This window comes from Lineus longissimus, chromosome 7, assembly GCF_910592395.1.
Source record: "Lineus longissimus chromosome 7, tnLinLong1.2, whole genome shotgun sequence".
NCBI lineage: Eukaryota > Metazoa > Nemertea > Pilidiophora > Heteronemertea > Lineidae > Lineus > Lineus longissimus.
Window position 1 is genome coordinate 443,274 of NC_088314.1, and position 15,048 is coordinate 458,321.

Below are 15,048 nucleotides of genomic sequence, written 5' to 3' on the forward strand. Positions count from 1 at the left end.
GGGCTTCCCTATACCTCAAGCTGTGGTGTTATTTTGGCTTGGTCTGCCAAAACCACGAGACCTTTCTACTCAAGTTCTAGTCACACCCAGACACTATCAATAGATCACTTGCATCCCGCGGGCCCCAGACACTGAACCATTATATGCTATCTCTTACCAACAGATTGAGACGGCCAATCCCAAACTTGCCAAGAACGGCCCAGATTGGGATGGCCGATCCCTTGCATACTCGAGACTCGTCCGGCCAGACTCATTGAGATGACCAGCTGATCCCTAACCGATTTCTAGACCTATTCTTTGTCGCCCTGGACCAAAGATCAATGGCCATTTGGCCAGTCTCCGCTTCAGTCTGATTTAGCCAGCAGACCGTTGGCAGCCCCGTCAGGACAAACACCCAAACATATCGTTATCCTGGAGAAATTCATGGGGCGTGGAGTATTTGTCGTCGATATTCAGTTGTCTGGACGAGTACCATGGTACCAGACTCCTATCCCCATCCCTGATGATTCATATGGAAGATAATAATGAAAACGTACCAAAACACGAAGATTCCATTATTCCATGAATATCTTGAGAAGATTCACTTATTCCACGACTGTCTCTTTGTTGAGTTCGTGTGATCAGTCACTGAATGATTGTGCAGATTGGCTTAGAAAGCGTAACGTAATTAACGAAATGATTAGCTGAGCTAAGATAGTAACTCATCCGCTGATTGATTCCATATACCACAACGTCCTTGAGGTTTACGATGTTCAATCAATCTGTGGTAATTAGTCTTTGGGGATGAGACGTAAAGCCTCCAAGTCGGCGTGATGAGTATTTTGAGCTCAATTGTTTAAGGATCTATTTTAAGCATTGCTGCAGGGAGTGATAACTATTACATCAGTCGTGAAGTGTTGGTGATGCACGTTCTTGGCTTCAGCGGATATAACGTCAGCACGGATGATATCGTGTGATATCGCCATAACACATCTACAAGCACATTTGAATACCGGTAGTCCAACTCTGTGTGGCTTTTTGGCACATGTTAAGTGGCAGAGATTTCAACTGAAATATACAGGAGGGGCGAACTTTCAATGAGGAGATTTAACATGAGTGGATGTTCACACTCAATTACAGGCAACCTTAGCAAGGGCTCTCAATAACTGAACTGAACTGGATAAATCTCTAATCAATAGAATCTCTCATCTTCCCCAATGTCATCGTAGGTCACCAGCTGTGATCAGTGTCTGAAACTTTCCCTTGTAAGATAATGAAGTGGCTCGTCCCTTCAAGGTAGCATCTCTCCCTTTCAAGGTCATGTCTCTCCCCTTCAAGGTCATACTCTTTCTGTCTCCTTGAGAATGATGTACTGCGATCCTTGGAGTGGTAGGTCACTAAGATGGATCGCTGGACGTATTTCACTTGTAAGATAATGAAATAATCACTACGCTAATACAAATCGAATGCTGTGTGATTGAGTTAGACTTAGTGAGCAAGGTAATCATGTTAGGAGAAAGCGATTGGAGCAGGTTCAGATACCATGGCAGGCCACATTAGGGAGTGTAAGCTAGTTAAGTGTACACACATGAACAAGTGTTCGCTTCCTTTTTCCTCGATCATTTGTCGGTAACAGTAAAAAAACTAGTGATGGATAGCCCTAGTGGATAGCCCCAGCTTATGAATATGAGCATGAAAATGCACTTTGCGACAAGAAGCTATCAGACCTTGCCATTATGATAGTCGTATTCTGGGTTGTAAAGAACAGATGAAACGTCATTGGTGATAATGATGTACTTTTTATGTTATCTTGATACGTGCAATGAGTTCGATTCGTTTCTAGTCCATCCACCCCATTGATCGAATGGCCCGAGCAAGGTGCCCGGCAAACATCACAACCTATAGGCGCTCAGATCGAATGATATCTTATGGCTTGGTAATTGGCAGGGAAAGGAATGGAGTAGAATCCTCACTACTATTTTCCGTGCTGCACGAACTCTGCCTGAACTGCAGGAACCAAGACACGGTCATGACTGTCTCTTCGTTTCTTATGTCTTGGCCGACACAACCCACCATTTTAGCTGAAGTGAATATATAACTCCTAGGACGCTCCATGATCATATTCACTTTATGATTCTGGCTTTGGTAATGCTTACAGCTTCATATCCTCATGAAATATGCAGCTGAATGGGTCACGTTACACCCCAGAGCATCAAAGTCTCTTTGTCCTTCGTAACCGTTCGTTTCCATACTCAATATGCTGGCAGCAGTGCCAGGGCTCGCTGGCTCTATGTGCGTCATAGCCCTGAAGTATTTAGCTGTTATTAGCCGTGATGATACATATGTATGCTTTGGATTGTATCCCAGGTATCTGCGTCTATCATCATTATGATGTCATAAGTAATTACTAGAAACCTTGATCAGAAAATACAGTGTGAGCTTGTCTGAGTTTTTTGAGGCAACAGGTGTCCAAGATATATCATGATTTGAGCTTTGTATGACGACAAGTTGGTGCATCAGCTGGTCCTGGCTCTACCGGTGCTTCTTACGTCTTCTCTGTCAGCTATCTTAAATCTCCCCTGCCCCAAGTCTTTGCGGGGCGCCATGGCAACAGTCATATACTGCAGAAGACTCAACTGATAAAAACAGAGGGAACATCGATGTTAGTTTCTCGGGTGATGAACAGCAGTTAGTGGTCATTCCTTGCTTGACTGATACCACTCCCCACCATTTTAGCTAAATAGAATCTAACTCAAAGGACGCCCATGGTTGTATTAACTTCGTTATCTCTCTGGCTTTGGCAATACTTGCAGCTTCATAGCCCCATGAAATATGCAGCTGAATGGGTCACGTTACACCTACAGCATCGAAGTTTCTTCATCATTCATATTAGAGAAGACTTGACTGATAAATCAGAGGAAACGTGAATGTTAGTCTGGGTGATGAGCACCAGTTAGCGTTCACTCCTCGCTTGACTGATAGCATCTATTCTACCTCTGCTCTTTTTACCTCGGCGTCTGCTCTCCTCAAATTGAATCGATGATTGTTACAATTACAACCTGGATTTGAAGCACTTGAACCGTACGAGTAAAAACCCAGCTGACCTCATGTTCTACCATGTTCGAGATCTCTCGTGTCAGCAATCAATTTGTTGCGGTCTTCACCTGAAGTCATTGATTAAGGCTGCCTGAAGGAACACGCTTAAAGCAAACTGCTACTTGGCCTTGCAAAGCAAGCATTTCTGAAAGGGCAACCTATTCTTTTACGGAAACTTTGCTAAACATGCTTCAGCTTAGAAGGGTCGTTCTTCAATGCTGTTGCTTGGTACCTCTACCACCTTTTCAGAGACTTCAAGCCCAAAATAACAGTTCTTCTCGTCTGGGCAACTTCTTCAACGGTTTCCAGGTGGGATTGTTATTTACGAGAGCCACCACTTGAATTGGATTTGATGAAAACATGGCAGATCTCAATGAGAAGGCTGGTGGTGTATTCCTCGCGCTCGGTTGAATTGCTCCGTTTGCTTGGCTGGAATGGCATGAATATTAGAAGGGAGCCCATCAGCATCTTTCGTGGGTTGGCTGAGCGCATGCCGGATGAGCTGGTTCCTTGGTCTTCTCATCGAATGACATTTGAATGTGGAGCTTAAGGCAGACTCCAGCTCATGTGCTTCAGTCCTACTCCCTTATGAAGAATAGAGAGGAATACCGGCCAAAGTACACCACCCAGGCCGAAAGGCTCTGGGGCTCTGTGGCTTCAGACCTGCTCCCTAATGAAGAATAAAGAGGAATACCGGCCAAAGTACACCACCCAGGCCGAAAGGCTCTGGGGCTCTGTGGCTTCAGACCTGCTCCCTTATGAAGAATGGAGAGGAATACTGGCCAAAGTACACCACCCAGGCCGAAAGGCTCTGGGGCTCTGTGGCTTCAGACCTGCTCCCTAATGAAGAATAGAGAGGAATACTGGCCAAAGTACACCACCCAGGCCGAAAGGCTCTGGGGCTCTGTGGCTTCAGACCTGCTCCCTTATGAAGAATGGAGAGGAATACTGGCCAAAGTACACCATCCAGGCCGGAAAGCTCTGGGGCTCTGTGGTTGAACTATAGGACAGCCAACTTCACCTAAAACGGACTGACTGCCTGTCATGGATCTCAAAAGTTCCGAAAGCAGAAGAAAAAGAAAGAGGGCTTAGCACTTTTGGATGATCTGGTTATGTTCTCCGGTGTTCCCTTGAGTATGGTACATGTCCCAGGGACCGATGTTATAGGCATGGGTGCTATTTGTAACAAACATTGCAGGAGATATTTGAATCAAGTCTTCAATCACAGAACATGATATTATGTGGGATATACTAGTGAAAGCGAGCTTAGGTTGGCTACTTAAAATAAGGTATAATCGTAGTGGTGTCGTGACATATGTCTTGTACAGGCTTTATTTGTTCTTGTATGCACTTTCTGTTGAACATGTTAAGCATTATTAAGCGATGTTAGGAAATATATCCACCGTTATTATCAGTCTGATTTAGAAGGGGGACTGGGGATTAATCCAGAAAGAACATTCCTTACTTCCATAATGAACTGTAATAATCTTTGCCGCAATCTTAAGGCCTTATAATGACTTGTTAGTCCAGAAAAAAGCCACTTAATCTTAGGTTACCAACAGGGTAGCTGTTTGCTGTTATTCACGATTTTGGTGCAAGTTCTCCTAATCTCAAACCTCCCACCAAATATCACCTCGTTTACCAGCGCTTAGCTTGGTATTATTATAAGAACATGTCAGATTATATGTTTTGCTTTCAAGTGTAAATTTGAGTAAATTCCTTATTATGTTATCTGCTTTCTTGTTGTCAGAGCCTATACTTAGTTGTGATAAGCCGCATATAGCTGGCTAGCCTGTTATAAACCCATTTATCTAAACGTATATATGCTAAATTCTGTTTTTGATCTGATAAGAAAGTTTCAAATGAAAAGTTTATTTTCAGTCTATGCTGCCTGTGGTTACCCTGAGACTTCACCTATGATATTCTACTAAAGTAGAATCACTCTCTGTTCTGTCTGCTTTGGTGCTTCGTTTGAAGTTTCAACCATCGTTACTTAATGGATAAACTTAGCCATCATTATTCAGATGCTTAACTGCAGAAAATAAGGCTCATCTTCCACGAGAAACACTTGCTTAATCATTCCAAAGTTAATTATTCAACTGACAGTTATTATGGTTTATAGGGTTTTAAATCTAATTAACAACTCTAAATTATAATGGGATGTTCTGTGCTGTGTTTTATTCTTTAGCTGTGTAATGGTGCATGCAATGAACTAATTCCACCATTGATGCCATGCAGTTTTAAATGAATGTGAATTCGACAAAAATTACTTATGTGTTCCTTCCTTCTCCGAACATGATTAAAGGCCGGGATGGGGTCGGGGTCTGTAGATCAGAAATGTATTGTAGATATGAGCTCTTGCAGATTCGCTCTCCGAAGTTATAATTACTTAACTTTGTTAAGTATTGTTCCATTAGAATCCTGGTCTGGTCACTGATGTTTCCACCAAGGTCACTGCCGTGTCCACCAAGGTCATTCTTGTGTCCACGAAGCTCACAGCTATGTACACCAAGTTTACTCTTATTTCCAGCAAGGTCACTGCTGTGTCCTCCAAGGTCACTGCTGCATCCACAAAGGTCACTGCTGTTCACACCAAGGTCACTGCTGCGCCCTCTAAGGTCTTTCTCGAGTAATGTGTTGTATGAGCAGTTCATTTATACCAAGGATGCAGAGTACCTCTTTCAAGACCTACAGTACCCACAGTTGCTGTGGCCTTACATAGCCTTACAAATCTCAAGCAAACTTCCGCAGGTAATCATCAAGGAAAACCTGCTCATTTGAATACCTTCTAATTTCCATCGTCTATATGAGGCGTGAATGCTGGAGTAACTTCTTGTCACCATCCATCGATCAGAATGGCCGCCAAGGCACTATCTTCGATCGCCATGTTTGTTCCTGTTACGGCAAGAATCGGTGATGGATTTAGTGGAGTTCTTGCTCCTTTGAGGATAAAAATCACGGATCAATTTCTGCGCTCAATTTTGTTGCCATGTTGCGGGGATAATCTAGCGAATGAATTGTTCTTATTGGATCTTGGTATCGATCTATGCCAAGTCAATAGAACAGGCAATTATCAGACGTATTAACCCTACATCGTCTCACGGCATAATGCTATTGTGTGGAAATATGATGATATGTCTCATCTTCTTAAGGAGATGACTTGTGGAAGTAAAGAAGCCATGAAGTTCTCATCGGGTTTGGTTCCTTGCCCAACGTAATCCAATGCTCCTTGGTGCTAATGATGTTCACAATCCAATGGTCCTGGGTTCGAACCCTGGTCTTGTCACTAGTGCCCTGATCGAGTTCAAGCTCTCTGGCTTACAGCCATCTCTCCACTTGATTCACTTGCCCAGCTTTCTGGCTCACAGCCCTCCTTCCATATGATTCCCAACGCAGCCAAACAAAGTGGTCAGTACTTTGCCTGTTCAGCCAGCGTGATGGATGCGTCCACTAATGGCCGCTACCAAGCATTCAAACTAGTGGTAAACAGTGTTTAGGTCTTGCCTGTCAAAGATCGTTTCACTAATGCCTGGGAATGGTTGGAGTTGGCCAGTTTAGCGGAGAAACGGTTGACCTAAAGAGATTGTAAGCTGCATTGCTTTTGGATAAGCAGTTTAAGGCGAGGATGCTGAAGGGTAGCAATGTTCTCTAAGCTTAACTCGTGAAGATTTTTTGACACTGAAAAAATTCAACTCTGAAAGATGAAAAAATATTAAGCCCAAATACTATCTCACTTTTTTCAAAAAGCACAATCACTGAGAGTACACCTGAACGATCCAAGTATTAAGACTGATAGTGGGTCTGGCGTGTCTAGGTGGAAGTCTATAAACCAAGGACTAGTTGACCCTGCTCATTCTCCGCTGTTGATTTGATTGACATCAAGCCAGTACCTCCCGTTGTGCTCACTGCTGGTGTTTATCTGGATAAGTCACTTGTTCCATGCCAGAAAAGGTACACGTGCAATTCGGAAAACAATGCCTAGTTCCAAACTAACATCTGTTATAAAACACTTATCGTGGCTTGGTAACAGGCTGCAGCTTTAAACAGCTGTTGTATCCGAACCATCCAAAGCAAATTGTGAAAGCAAGGATTGATCAACACGTGATCCCAGTGGGTTAAAATCAATTAATAGTTATTCGCATGCAGAGCCATGGATGGAACATGAGCTAATAAATAGATTCAGATATCTGATATGCTGAAATTGATATTTTTGAAAAAAAATCACTGGTTTCTTGTCGAAACACTTGGCAAGAGGATGAGATGGAGTTTTTACCATAGAATATCTGCAGTACAATTTGGATGGCTCCGTCGATATATCAATCGTATGCGGTATGAGTGCCTGCCCTAAATGTCAGCCAACATACCGCGAAATGGCATCAACGAGGTGTACTGAACTGTTTCTGGGAAGATCTGGGAATCGATGTTGAATGGTGTCAGAACCACTTCTTGTATGAGACGTCAGTTCGTGGTTGGTATCTTTGATGGATGCTGTGCTTCACAGTGATTACATAATCATGTTTTGCAACACCTTTCTCTTGATCAACTGAGATTTGTATGGGACCAGCTAACGACCCATCTCATGTCTTCTCCAGGGTACCTTTGTATACCTCACTGTGTCAGTGGCAAATCAAAGGAAAGAGCTTGTAACACTTGTGCATCATCGCCCTGGTGATCCTGTAAGAAAGACACAACCTGTTGCTTTCATGCCCAGTGGGTAACCTGACCACCTCCTGATCTAACAATGAACGATATGTCACCACGAATGGTATGGGGTAAGCAAAAGCCTATCCCAGTCGAGTAGTCTACATTATCATTTCAGCCTTTTGAATGTTTACAAATGATACCGTCTGGCACACCGGTGAGGCTTTCCTTGTTGGTTTATATGAATGATGTCCCCATCAGGTCGGGTTACTCGGGTAGACAGGATGGCTCCATTCTGCAATATGAATCAGAATCCATTATTGAGTTCTTTGAAGTCTTGCTGAGCTGTGTCAGCGACTTTCCAATGTGGAGGAAATGGTTACAAGATGGTTTAAGTCGATGGACGTCCAATGGGTCCGCCTTCTTGTCATACGACTTCCTATTAGCAGAGTTGGCCAACTGAGTAAGTCATGGAAGATGTCACGAAGACAACATGTTAGTGTTTGGTGTTTTGAGTGTTGTTTAGCGTTGAGTTTTTGTTGTTCAGCTGCACACTGCAGACAAGCGAATCCAACAATGTTGTGCTGGTAAGGAGAAAACCTGGAAAAGATGTTTTAGTTAAACGTGGTAATCTACCATTCGATTGGTTTAGGATACTTTGGCATGTGATAGACTGGATAGGCCCTTAGCCTGTTGAGAATAGCTTTCAACCTCTAAGCAGGCTTTGTTAGACTGTTGACCGAGCTGGCGTTTAGATGCTGCCGAGTGGAATGATGGCACAGCTGCTGAAAGTTCATAATTGTAGTCATTGAAGATGATAAATTGATATTATGACAGCCGCCACGGTGAAAAAGTAAGTGTTGTCGGTGTCATAGTCTCCGACTGAAAAAAAAGTTGGCTGAATACTGGTTTTGCTTATCATATAAGGAGATCAGCTTCATGCAGGAGCCACGTGTTTATGAGATATGCATCAGCATGGTCCCGATACTGGCTTATCATCATTTCAACTGAATGGGTACCACGCCGTTGTCTTCCATTCCACTCTATACATAACTATATACTATAAGAATTTTCTGCTCAAATGTTCGAATTTAGTCCATCAACTTGTTGCCAATTATACCCAAGAGTTGTTTCATAACTGAACCAACTTGAGGTCCACTTTGATGTCACTCCCGACTCCACTTCATTCCTTTCGACGTCTGCCTTACAACGATGGAGAATAATCCACAGCGGTACAACGTGCCGAGTCACCATCAATCATACCGAGGCTGGTAACCATTGGAAACCTGTAAAATGTCAAATTCCCGAACGTGGCTTATTCCAGATGGCATCTCGCCACGTTGAAAGACAGGTGTCTCTGAAGTGTAACGTTCGTCTCTTGGTTGCCTCGACGTGTTCCACTTGATTGAGTCAAGATTACCCCTTAGTATATGATAAGCATTTCATTTCTTGAATGTCAGACTCGTCTTGGATGATGAATATGGCGGAGGCGTTGGGGAGTGCGACCGTAAACATCGTGAGATGGATTTCATAGGTTTTGCAATAAAATAGCTCATAATTCTTATGATGAAATAGAAGTTCGATCAGAATGCTTTTCTTCAGCTTGTGATAAATCACACTATCAGTTGTTACAGCTGGTGTTTAAATCCGTAAATGCGACAGTATTTTATGAGGCCGGTTTGTATGAGAGGCCACGTCCAGCTCTGAGATGGTTTGTAAAGAGGCCATCTTATCCCATCAGCCTACCCTCCTTTATTGGTATTCAGCCAAACTCTCGCCAAAAGTAACGTTGAACAGACACCTTTCTATTCTCTTTGAACGCTTCCCAACCTGTTGTCTCAAAGCCCACAGCCATATTTTCTCAAGCTGGTCATGTATTTGTGTAGGATGTATGTAGAGGCTGAGTTTCTTTTCAAGGGCATGTCATGTTTTCGCATGGGAAGTGCGCTAAATCACACCCGTGATTATCAAGAAACAATATTTTTTAGTACATCTTATATCGTCTTGATACAATGGCAAACTTGCGATATTAGGTGGAGTGATACAATACTGATGTCACAATAGCTGTTACTTGTGCTAATCCTCCCATTTTAACCACTCTTCTTTTGTTCTTTCGAAACAGTTTCAATGTATGTTTTTCTCACGCCATTATGACAGTGACCTTGAAATGACCTTCACTAACCTTGACCTTTGCTTTCTCTTTCCAGTTACGGTGACATGGTGCCTTCTACAATCACCGGCAAGATTGTCGGCGGTGTATGTTCACTCAGTGGAGTTTTGGTTATCGCTCTTCCAGTTCCTGTTATTGTTTCAAACTTCAGTCGAATATACCACCAGAACCAGCGTGCGGATAAGAGGAAGGCGCAAAAGGTAACACAAAATTTGCTCCATTTGTTTTAAGCTATATCACTGATGGGCGTACGGTGTGCAAGTTGGATTGACACGGATACTACGTTTGCATTTTGTGCCATTATATTGCTTGCTCTGTTTCAGTTTGTATCAAGCCAGAATGGACTTCTCCTAACGGCAGAATGTGACCCATTAGCCTTCCACCTTTTCCCGAACTGAAGCTCGGAGTTAACAAAATGTTAAAGAACATTTCAAATTTCTTGTCAACCAATGTATAGTCTAGGTCCATGGCGTTATACACTGTTAAGCTGACGACACGTTATTTAAAAAAGAAGTCTTAACTGTTTTCAGGTTGTTTCAGCATCTCTTCATTTCAGCACTACCAAGGGTTCGCCTCAAATCATTGGAGATAGTACTTAAATAGGCACTGTCTCAGGATTCCATTGTTATAATGATTATTTTCAGAAATATCAGCCAAACTTTCCTGAAAGCAGTGCTAGTCCTCATCAGTTAATGATATAATCAGATAAGAGTGGAGTTCTAACAATCTGCATTATTGATAGAAGATTACATCTGTGCCGACTCGAATTCTCATTTTAATGCAATTAGGGGCAGAAACAGCACGAGGCTTTTTAAATAATCTATTTAGTGTGTTCCCCTGCGAGTATCTGTGGGGCGGCTTTAGCCAAGAGAGATGCCAATACCGACAAAGGAACTGGAAATAAAGGCAAGGCAGTTTCATCCGTTGCACTTTGGCACTTTGAAATCTCTTGGAAATATCTCGGAAGCTCTTGATATTATTTATTGATTACTGCGGAAGATTTCTAGTCAGCAAAGTTCACTGCTGGTTCCGATGCTACTGCTGCCATCTGAGCAAGATAAGCCCTCTACTATTAAACCTTTAATGAACATTCGATGTTAGTCGAGTTTGGAAGTTAAGCTGAGGAAATTAACATCAAAATCATCTGTCTGTCTGTCTGTCTTTGACCTGCTATTCAAAAAGTCACCGGCGCTAGCGTTTGTCGATGAAACGTTGAACTGACTCATCTGATTAGCTGTATTCATGTATTTTTGGGCTTGGTGTAAATGGATGGATAATTTGCGGCAATGAATGCAATTTGTACGCAAACATCAAGGGGTTAATGGAGACCTATTTGCGAGTGTTTTTGTTGAAGCAAGTCACAGCATCCAAAAGAGGAATCAATCACGCCATATTCTCACTCCTAATGGCCCCGAAACCCATCCCATTAAACCAGATTGACCTCTGACCTTTCAAATACATTCTTGGTCTCCTATCGCGTTTGTACAGAAGATGTATGTCCGCCTTGGGACGTACATCAGTGAGGTCCTTGTCAATAATGCTGCCGCTCCTCATCAAGTCCCGTGGAGATCCATGCTAGGGCATTACACTCGTATTACTCGTGATGAATTGGGACTCGAGCTTACACGGACTGTTTGCACCGAGCAGTGATACGTTGATCACAAATATCACTGTCAATATCAAAATTGATGTTGGTAGGATATGGATTTTTGTGACAACCTTGACTTTGGTTTTGCCGCCAGAAGTGTTTCAAAAACCATGATTTTACTGGTGTGGTTTGTGTGTGGTATGGGAATGGTGGTACATTGATGAGGATCAGTGATCCATGCGATTGGTTCGACCAGTAGAATACTCTTCAAGTAAGGCTTTGGAGAAGAACATTCAGCTATCTTTTGATGTAATCTGCATACACCCCCATCGGACCAAAATCACTACCTGACTTTCCCTCCATTGAGACCGCCAACAGTTGGACATGCATCCAATCTGCGATGAGCTTTCAGAGTAAACAGCGTGCCTTATCTTATCACGATCCTCATCCGCATTGGCTGAAAGATATGACTGCGAATTGAAAACAACTGATTAAACCTCGGTGTCCTTCCCTTGTGGGCAGCAATGTCATGCCTGCCAGGCTACGAGACCATCCTCGGTTTGTGCCTATTCCATGTACCTACGACTCCTGCTAGGATGGTGAGCAAGTCGTATGGCTGATCAGTCGAACCCGCAACTTTCTGCATTGGACATCTGACGATCTCTGTTGAATAATAATTTGATTTGATCCAACTGGTACGACTCGCCCAAGGTCTTTGAAAGAACACCCACCGCTTCCAAAATTACCATATCGATACTCTTCTCAATCAATCTACCTTGTCGAGACTTGCCTTATGTCGTCACTTCAATATCGCCCGCCAGTTTCACGGCAGGTACATATCAGGTCAATCAGACTTATTAGAAAATACCATCCTCATCCGATGTGATTACAAGACTCAATGATTAAACCTGCCCGCCTTGAACAGTCACGACTGGCTGTCACTCGGTAATCACTCGTTGATTGCTTCAAGTTCTGGCCACAGGAGATGGTCAGAGTAATCAACGCGTAGCTTTTGTGGATTGCCACATTGGTGAACCAGGTGTTGAAGGAGTTGAAGTGATGGTGGAACATTTAGACCTTGAGATAGTCAGATCCTCGAAATCAAATCTCCCCGCCTTATTGGCAAAATTACCAAGTCTGATTCGTTCTTGACTACGTTAGCGACTTTCCTTTCCTCGACTTGCACCTCAGTGCTGAGAGCCTTTATCATCTTGGTCATGTCAATTGTTGCAGAATCAAGAAAGCTTCCGCCTGGAAAGCCTCTGGTTGGTTTGCTCTCAGTGGACTGCACCAACGTACTCTGATGTTTACCACATGAACCAGAGTCCAAACCTCTCTCCGTCTCCGACGTGAAGATCAGGCCAAAGTCAACTGATGTTTCCCGGTCTTACCGGCGTCAGTCATGAAATCAGGCTAACAGGATTGAACCAAATACCTACCTTGTGTAGCCTACTCTGGTTGTGTCCTGGACTATCTAGTCATTCAGCCATGTGCTTACCGGAGTCTGGAAGTGTCTTGATGTCTCTTCAACAAACAGTTCTGTGTCTTCTGAGTCTCAAAAGTGAATGCAAGGGGATTTAAGTGCCTGACAGTCACCTCCACAGATATCATGGAAATGAGTGAGTAATGACTCCGCTGTCAGCCACAATGGACCATCTTCTGATTGCAGAAGACGTGTGGCCAGAGCTAAAAAGGGTCTCTTCAGCGATCGTCGTGCCAATCAATCTAACAAGATTGCTCCTGTGTGAATGTGATGATTGAACCCAACTCGACTTGTGAAGATGATTCCATCGACTCCGCCATGCCGTGGACCATCCCTGATTAGGTCTATATTTAGCCACACTCGAGCGGTGGGAGCGATTGCACACATGTTGCCCATCGGCTATCGAGGAAAAACGGTCACAGCTTCGTGACTCTTGTGGGTTTCGCTTTCTTTAGGACTCTACTTCACCTCTATGCCGCCTCTAATGAACAAGGAATGACCGTGCTTCTTCCTTTATGAATAAATGCATCATCATTTGATGGTATCATGGTTGTCTTACCGGCAGGGCTTGTGACACCCCTTGCTCACCCCTCACTGCGCTCAAAGACTAACATCTCTCATGCCAGCTCATCTACATGAAATGTTCAATAAAGTATCTTACCAGACATTCAACAGAAAAAAAGAAGAATCAGAACGTCATTTCCATGTAATATTGGCCACACAAAACCGTCCTTCCCAATGCGATGTAACCCAATAAGTGTGTTCATGGCGGAGACTGTGCTATGTCTCCAAGGGGACTTCAGGTTTTTCTCCACGCTGTTATCTGAGGCTCAATGTGGATCAATATTTACCTCTCTCCTTATGTTACCGTCAATTGCTTTGCCAATCCTTTATGAGGTCTCATCGACTCATTTTGTAAAAACCATTTCTTTGAGATCGTTTTTCGGTTATATTCTGTGGTATTTAAACCGAATATGGTTTGCTTTTCTAGCGTCCTGGCATGGTAGATCTCCAATCTAAAGCTCTGGATATTGAATATCCAATCGAGATTTCATGTTCATGATCAGCATCCTGATTTCATGTTAATTCACGCTGCGACTATTGACAGTCATTGATGAATGGAGGATGATATCAGATTCTGGCAAAAAACATGACGAAGAGCTGTGAATTAGAGCTCGTCCTTGAAAACGGTTGCCATGGAAGTGAATACGTACGATGGCGATGGAAAACCCTTGTGTAAAGAGGCCATATGAACATTTGTGTCAAAGACCAAACGTTATGTTAAAGGAACAAACTGTAGTGAGTTGATGTGCAGTGCTTGGTTGGCCTGCACTTGTGACAGAAACCTCTTACCGGTTATACCATCATTACCCCTGTACAAACTAGGGTTGAAACCCATGTTCACCTCGATATGGACCGAGAGACATCAGCTCTTTGTTGGTCTTCACTTGTAATAGAAACCTCGCACCATCAACACTCCTGGGCAAACTAGGCTGGTAACCTATAATGCTCTTCGATATGAACCGAGAGTTATCACTGAGTTGATCTATTTGAGCTCTAAGCCCGGACCTGAACCGCCATGGGGGCTGCCACAGCCTACTAAGTCACTAATTGGACAACACCCTTGAGTCATGTGAGCCTCTAACACGACATGTCAACCCTGGTGAAGGTGACTGACAAATACGTCTTCTACGGAAATCTTCTCCTGTGTTGTGAATTAGTCGTTTAAATTCGATTGGAACTACAGTGTCATGTGTTAACCTGACTTACAAAGATGCTGGAATGTAAGCCCGTAAGAAGCAGTTAATGCCTCCAATATCTTCCCTATTTTCTTGCTCCAGACAACGATATCTATGTCTTCTTTAGAAGCAACTGTTCATAGTAATCCGATTACCGTCTCACGATACAGGTGCGTGATTACTCTTCCATCACATAACAATCGATATCACTGTCCATCAATTCTTCCGCATGGTAAACTTTCCGTGATCGTAACTTGGTAAAAATTGGAAAAATGTGAAATTGGAAATGTCTACAACCAACTGGCGCAGTCTAATTTCTAATTACTGAAAAAGGATCTCTCATCCAGCAAAG

At 43.2% G+C, this 15,048-nt stretch overlaps 1 protein-coding gene across 4 annotated transcripts in view; it reads left to right on the forward strand.

Moving 5' to 3' along the window:
- The window catches only part of LOC135490778 (potassium voltage-gated channel protein Shal-like), a 76,596-nt gene that overhangs the window by 29,439 nt on the left and 32,109 nt on the right, over window positions 1-15,048 (forward strand). For all 4 annotated transcript variants that reach the window (XM_064776262.1, XM_064776263.1, XM_064776264.1 and 1 more), the window contains exon 2: window positions 9,924-10,086. In XM_064776262.1, the coding sequence (XP_064632332.1) occupies window positions 9,924-10,086 (163 nt within the window). The remainder of the gene's footprint in view (window positions 1-9,923; window positions 10,087-15,048) is intronic.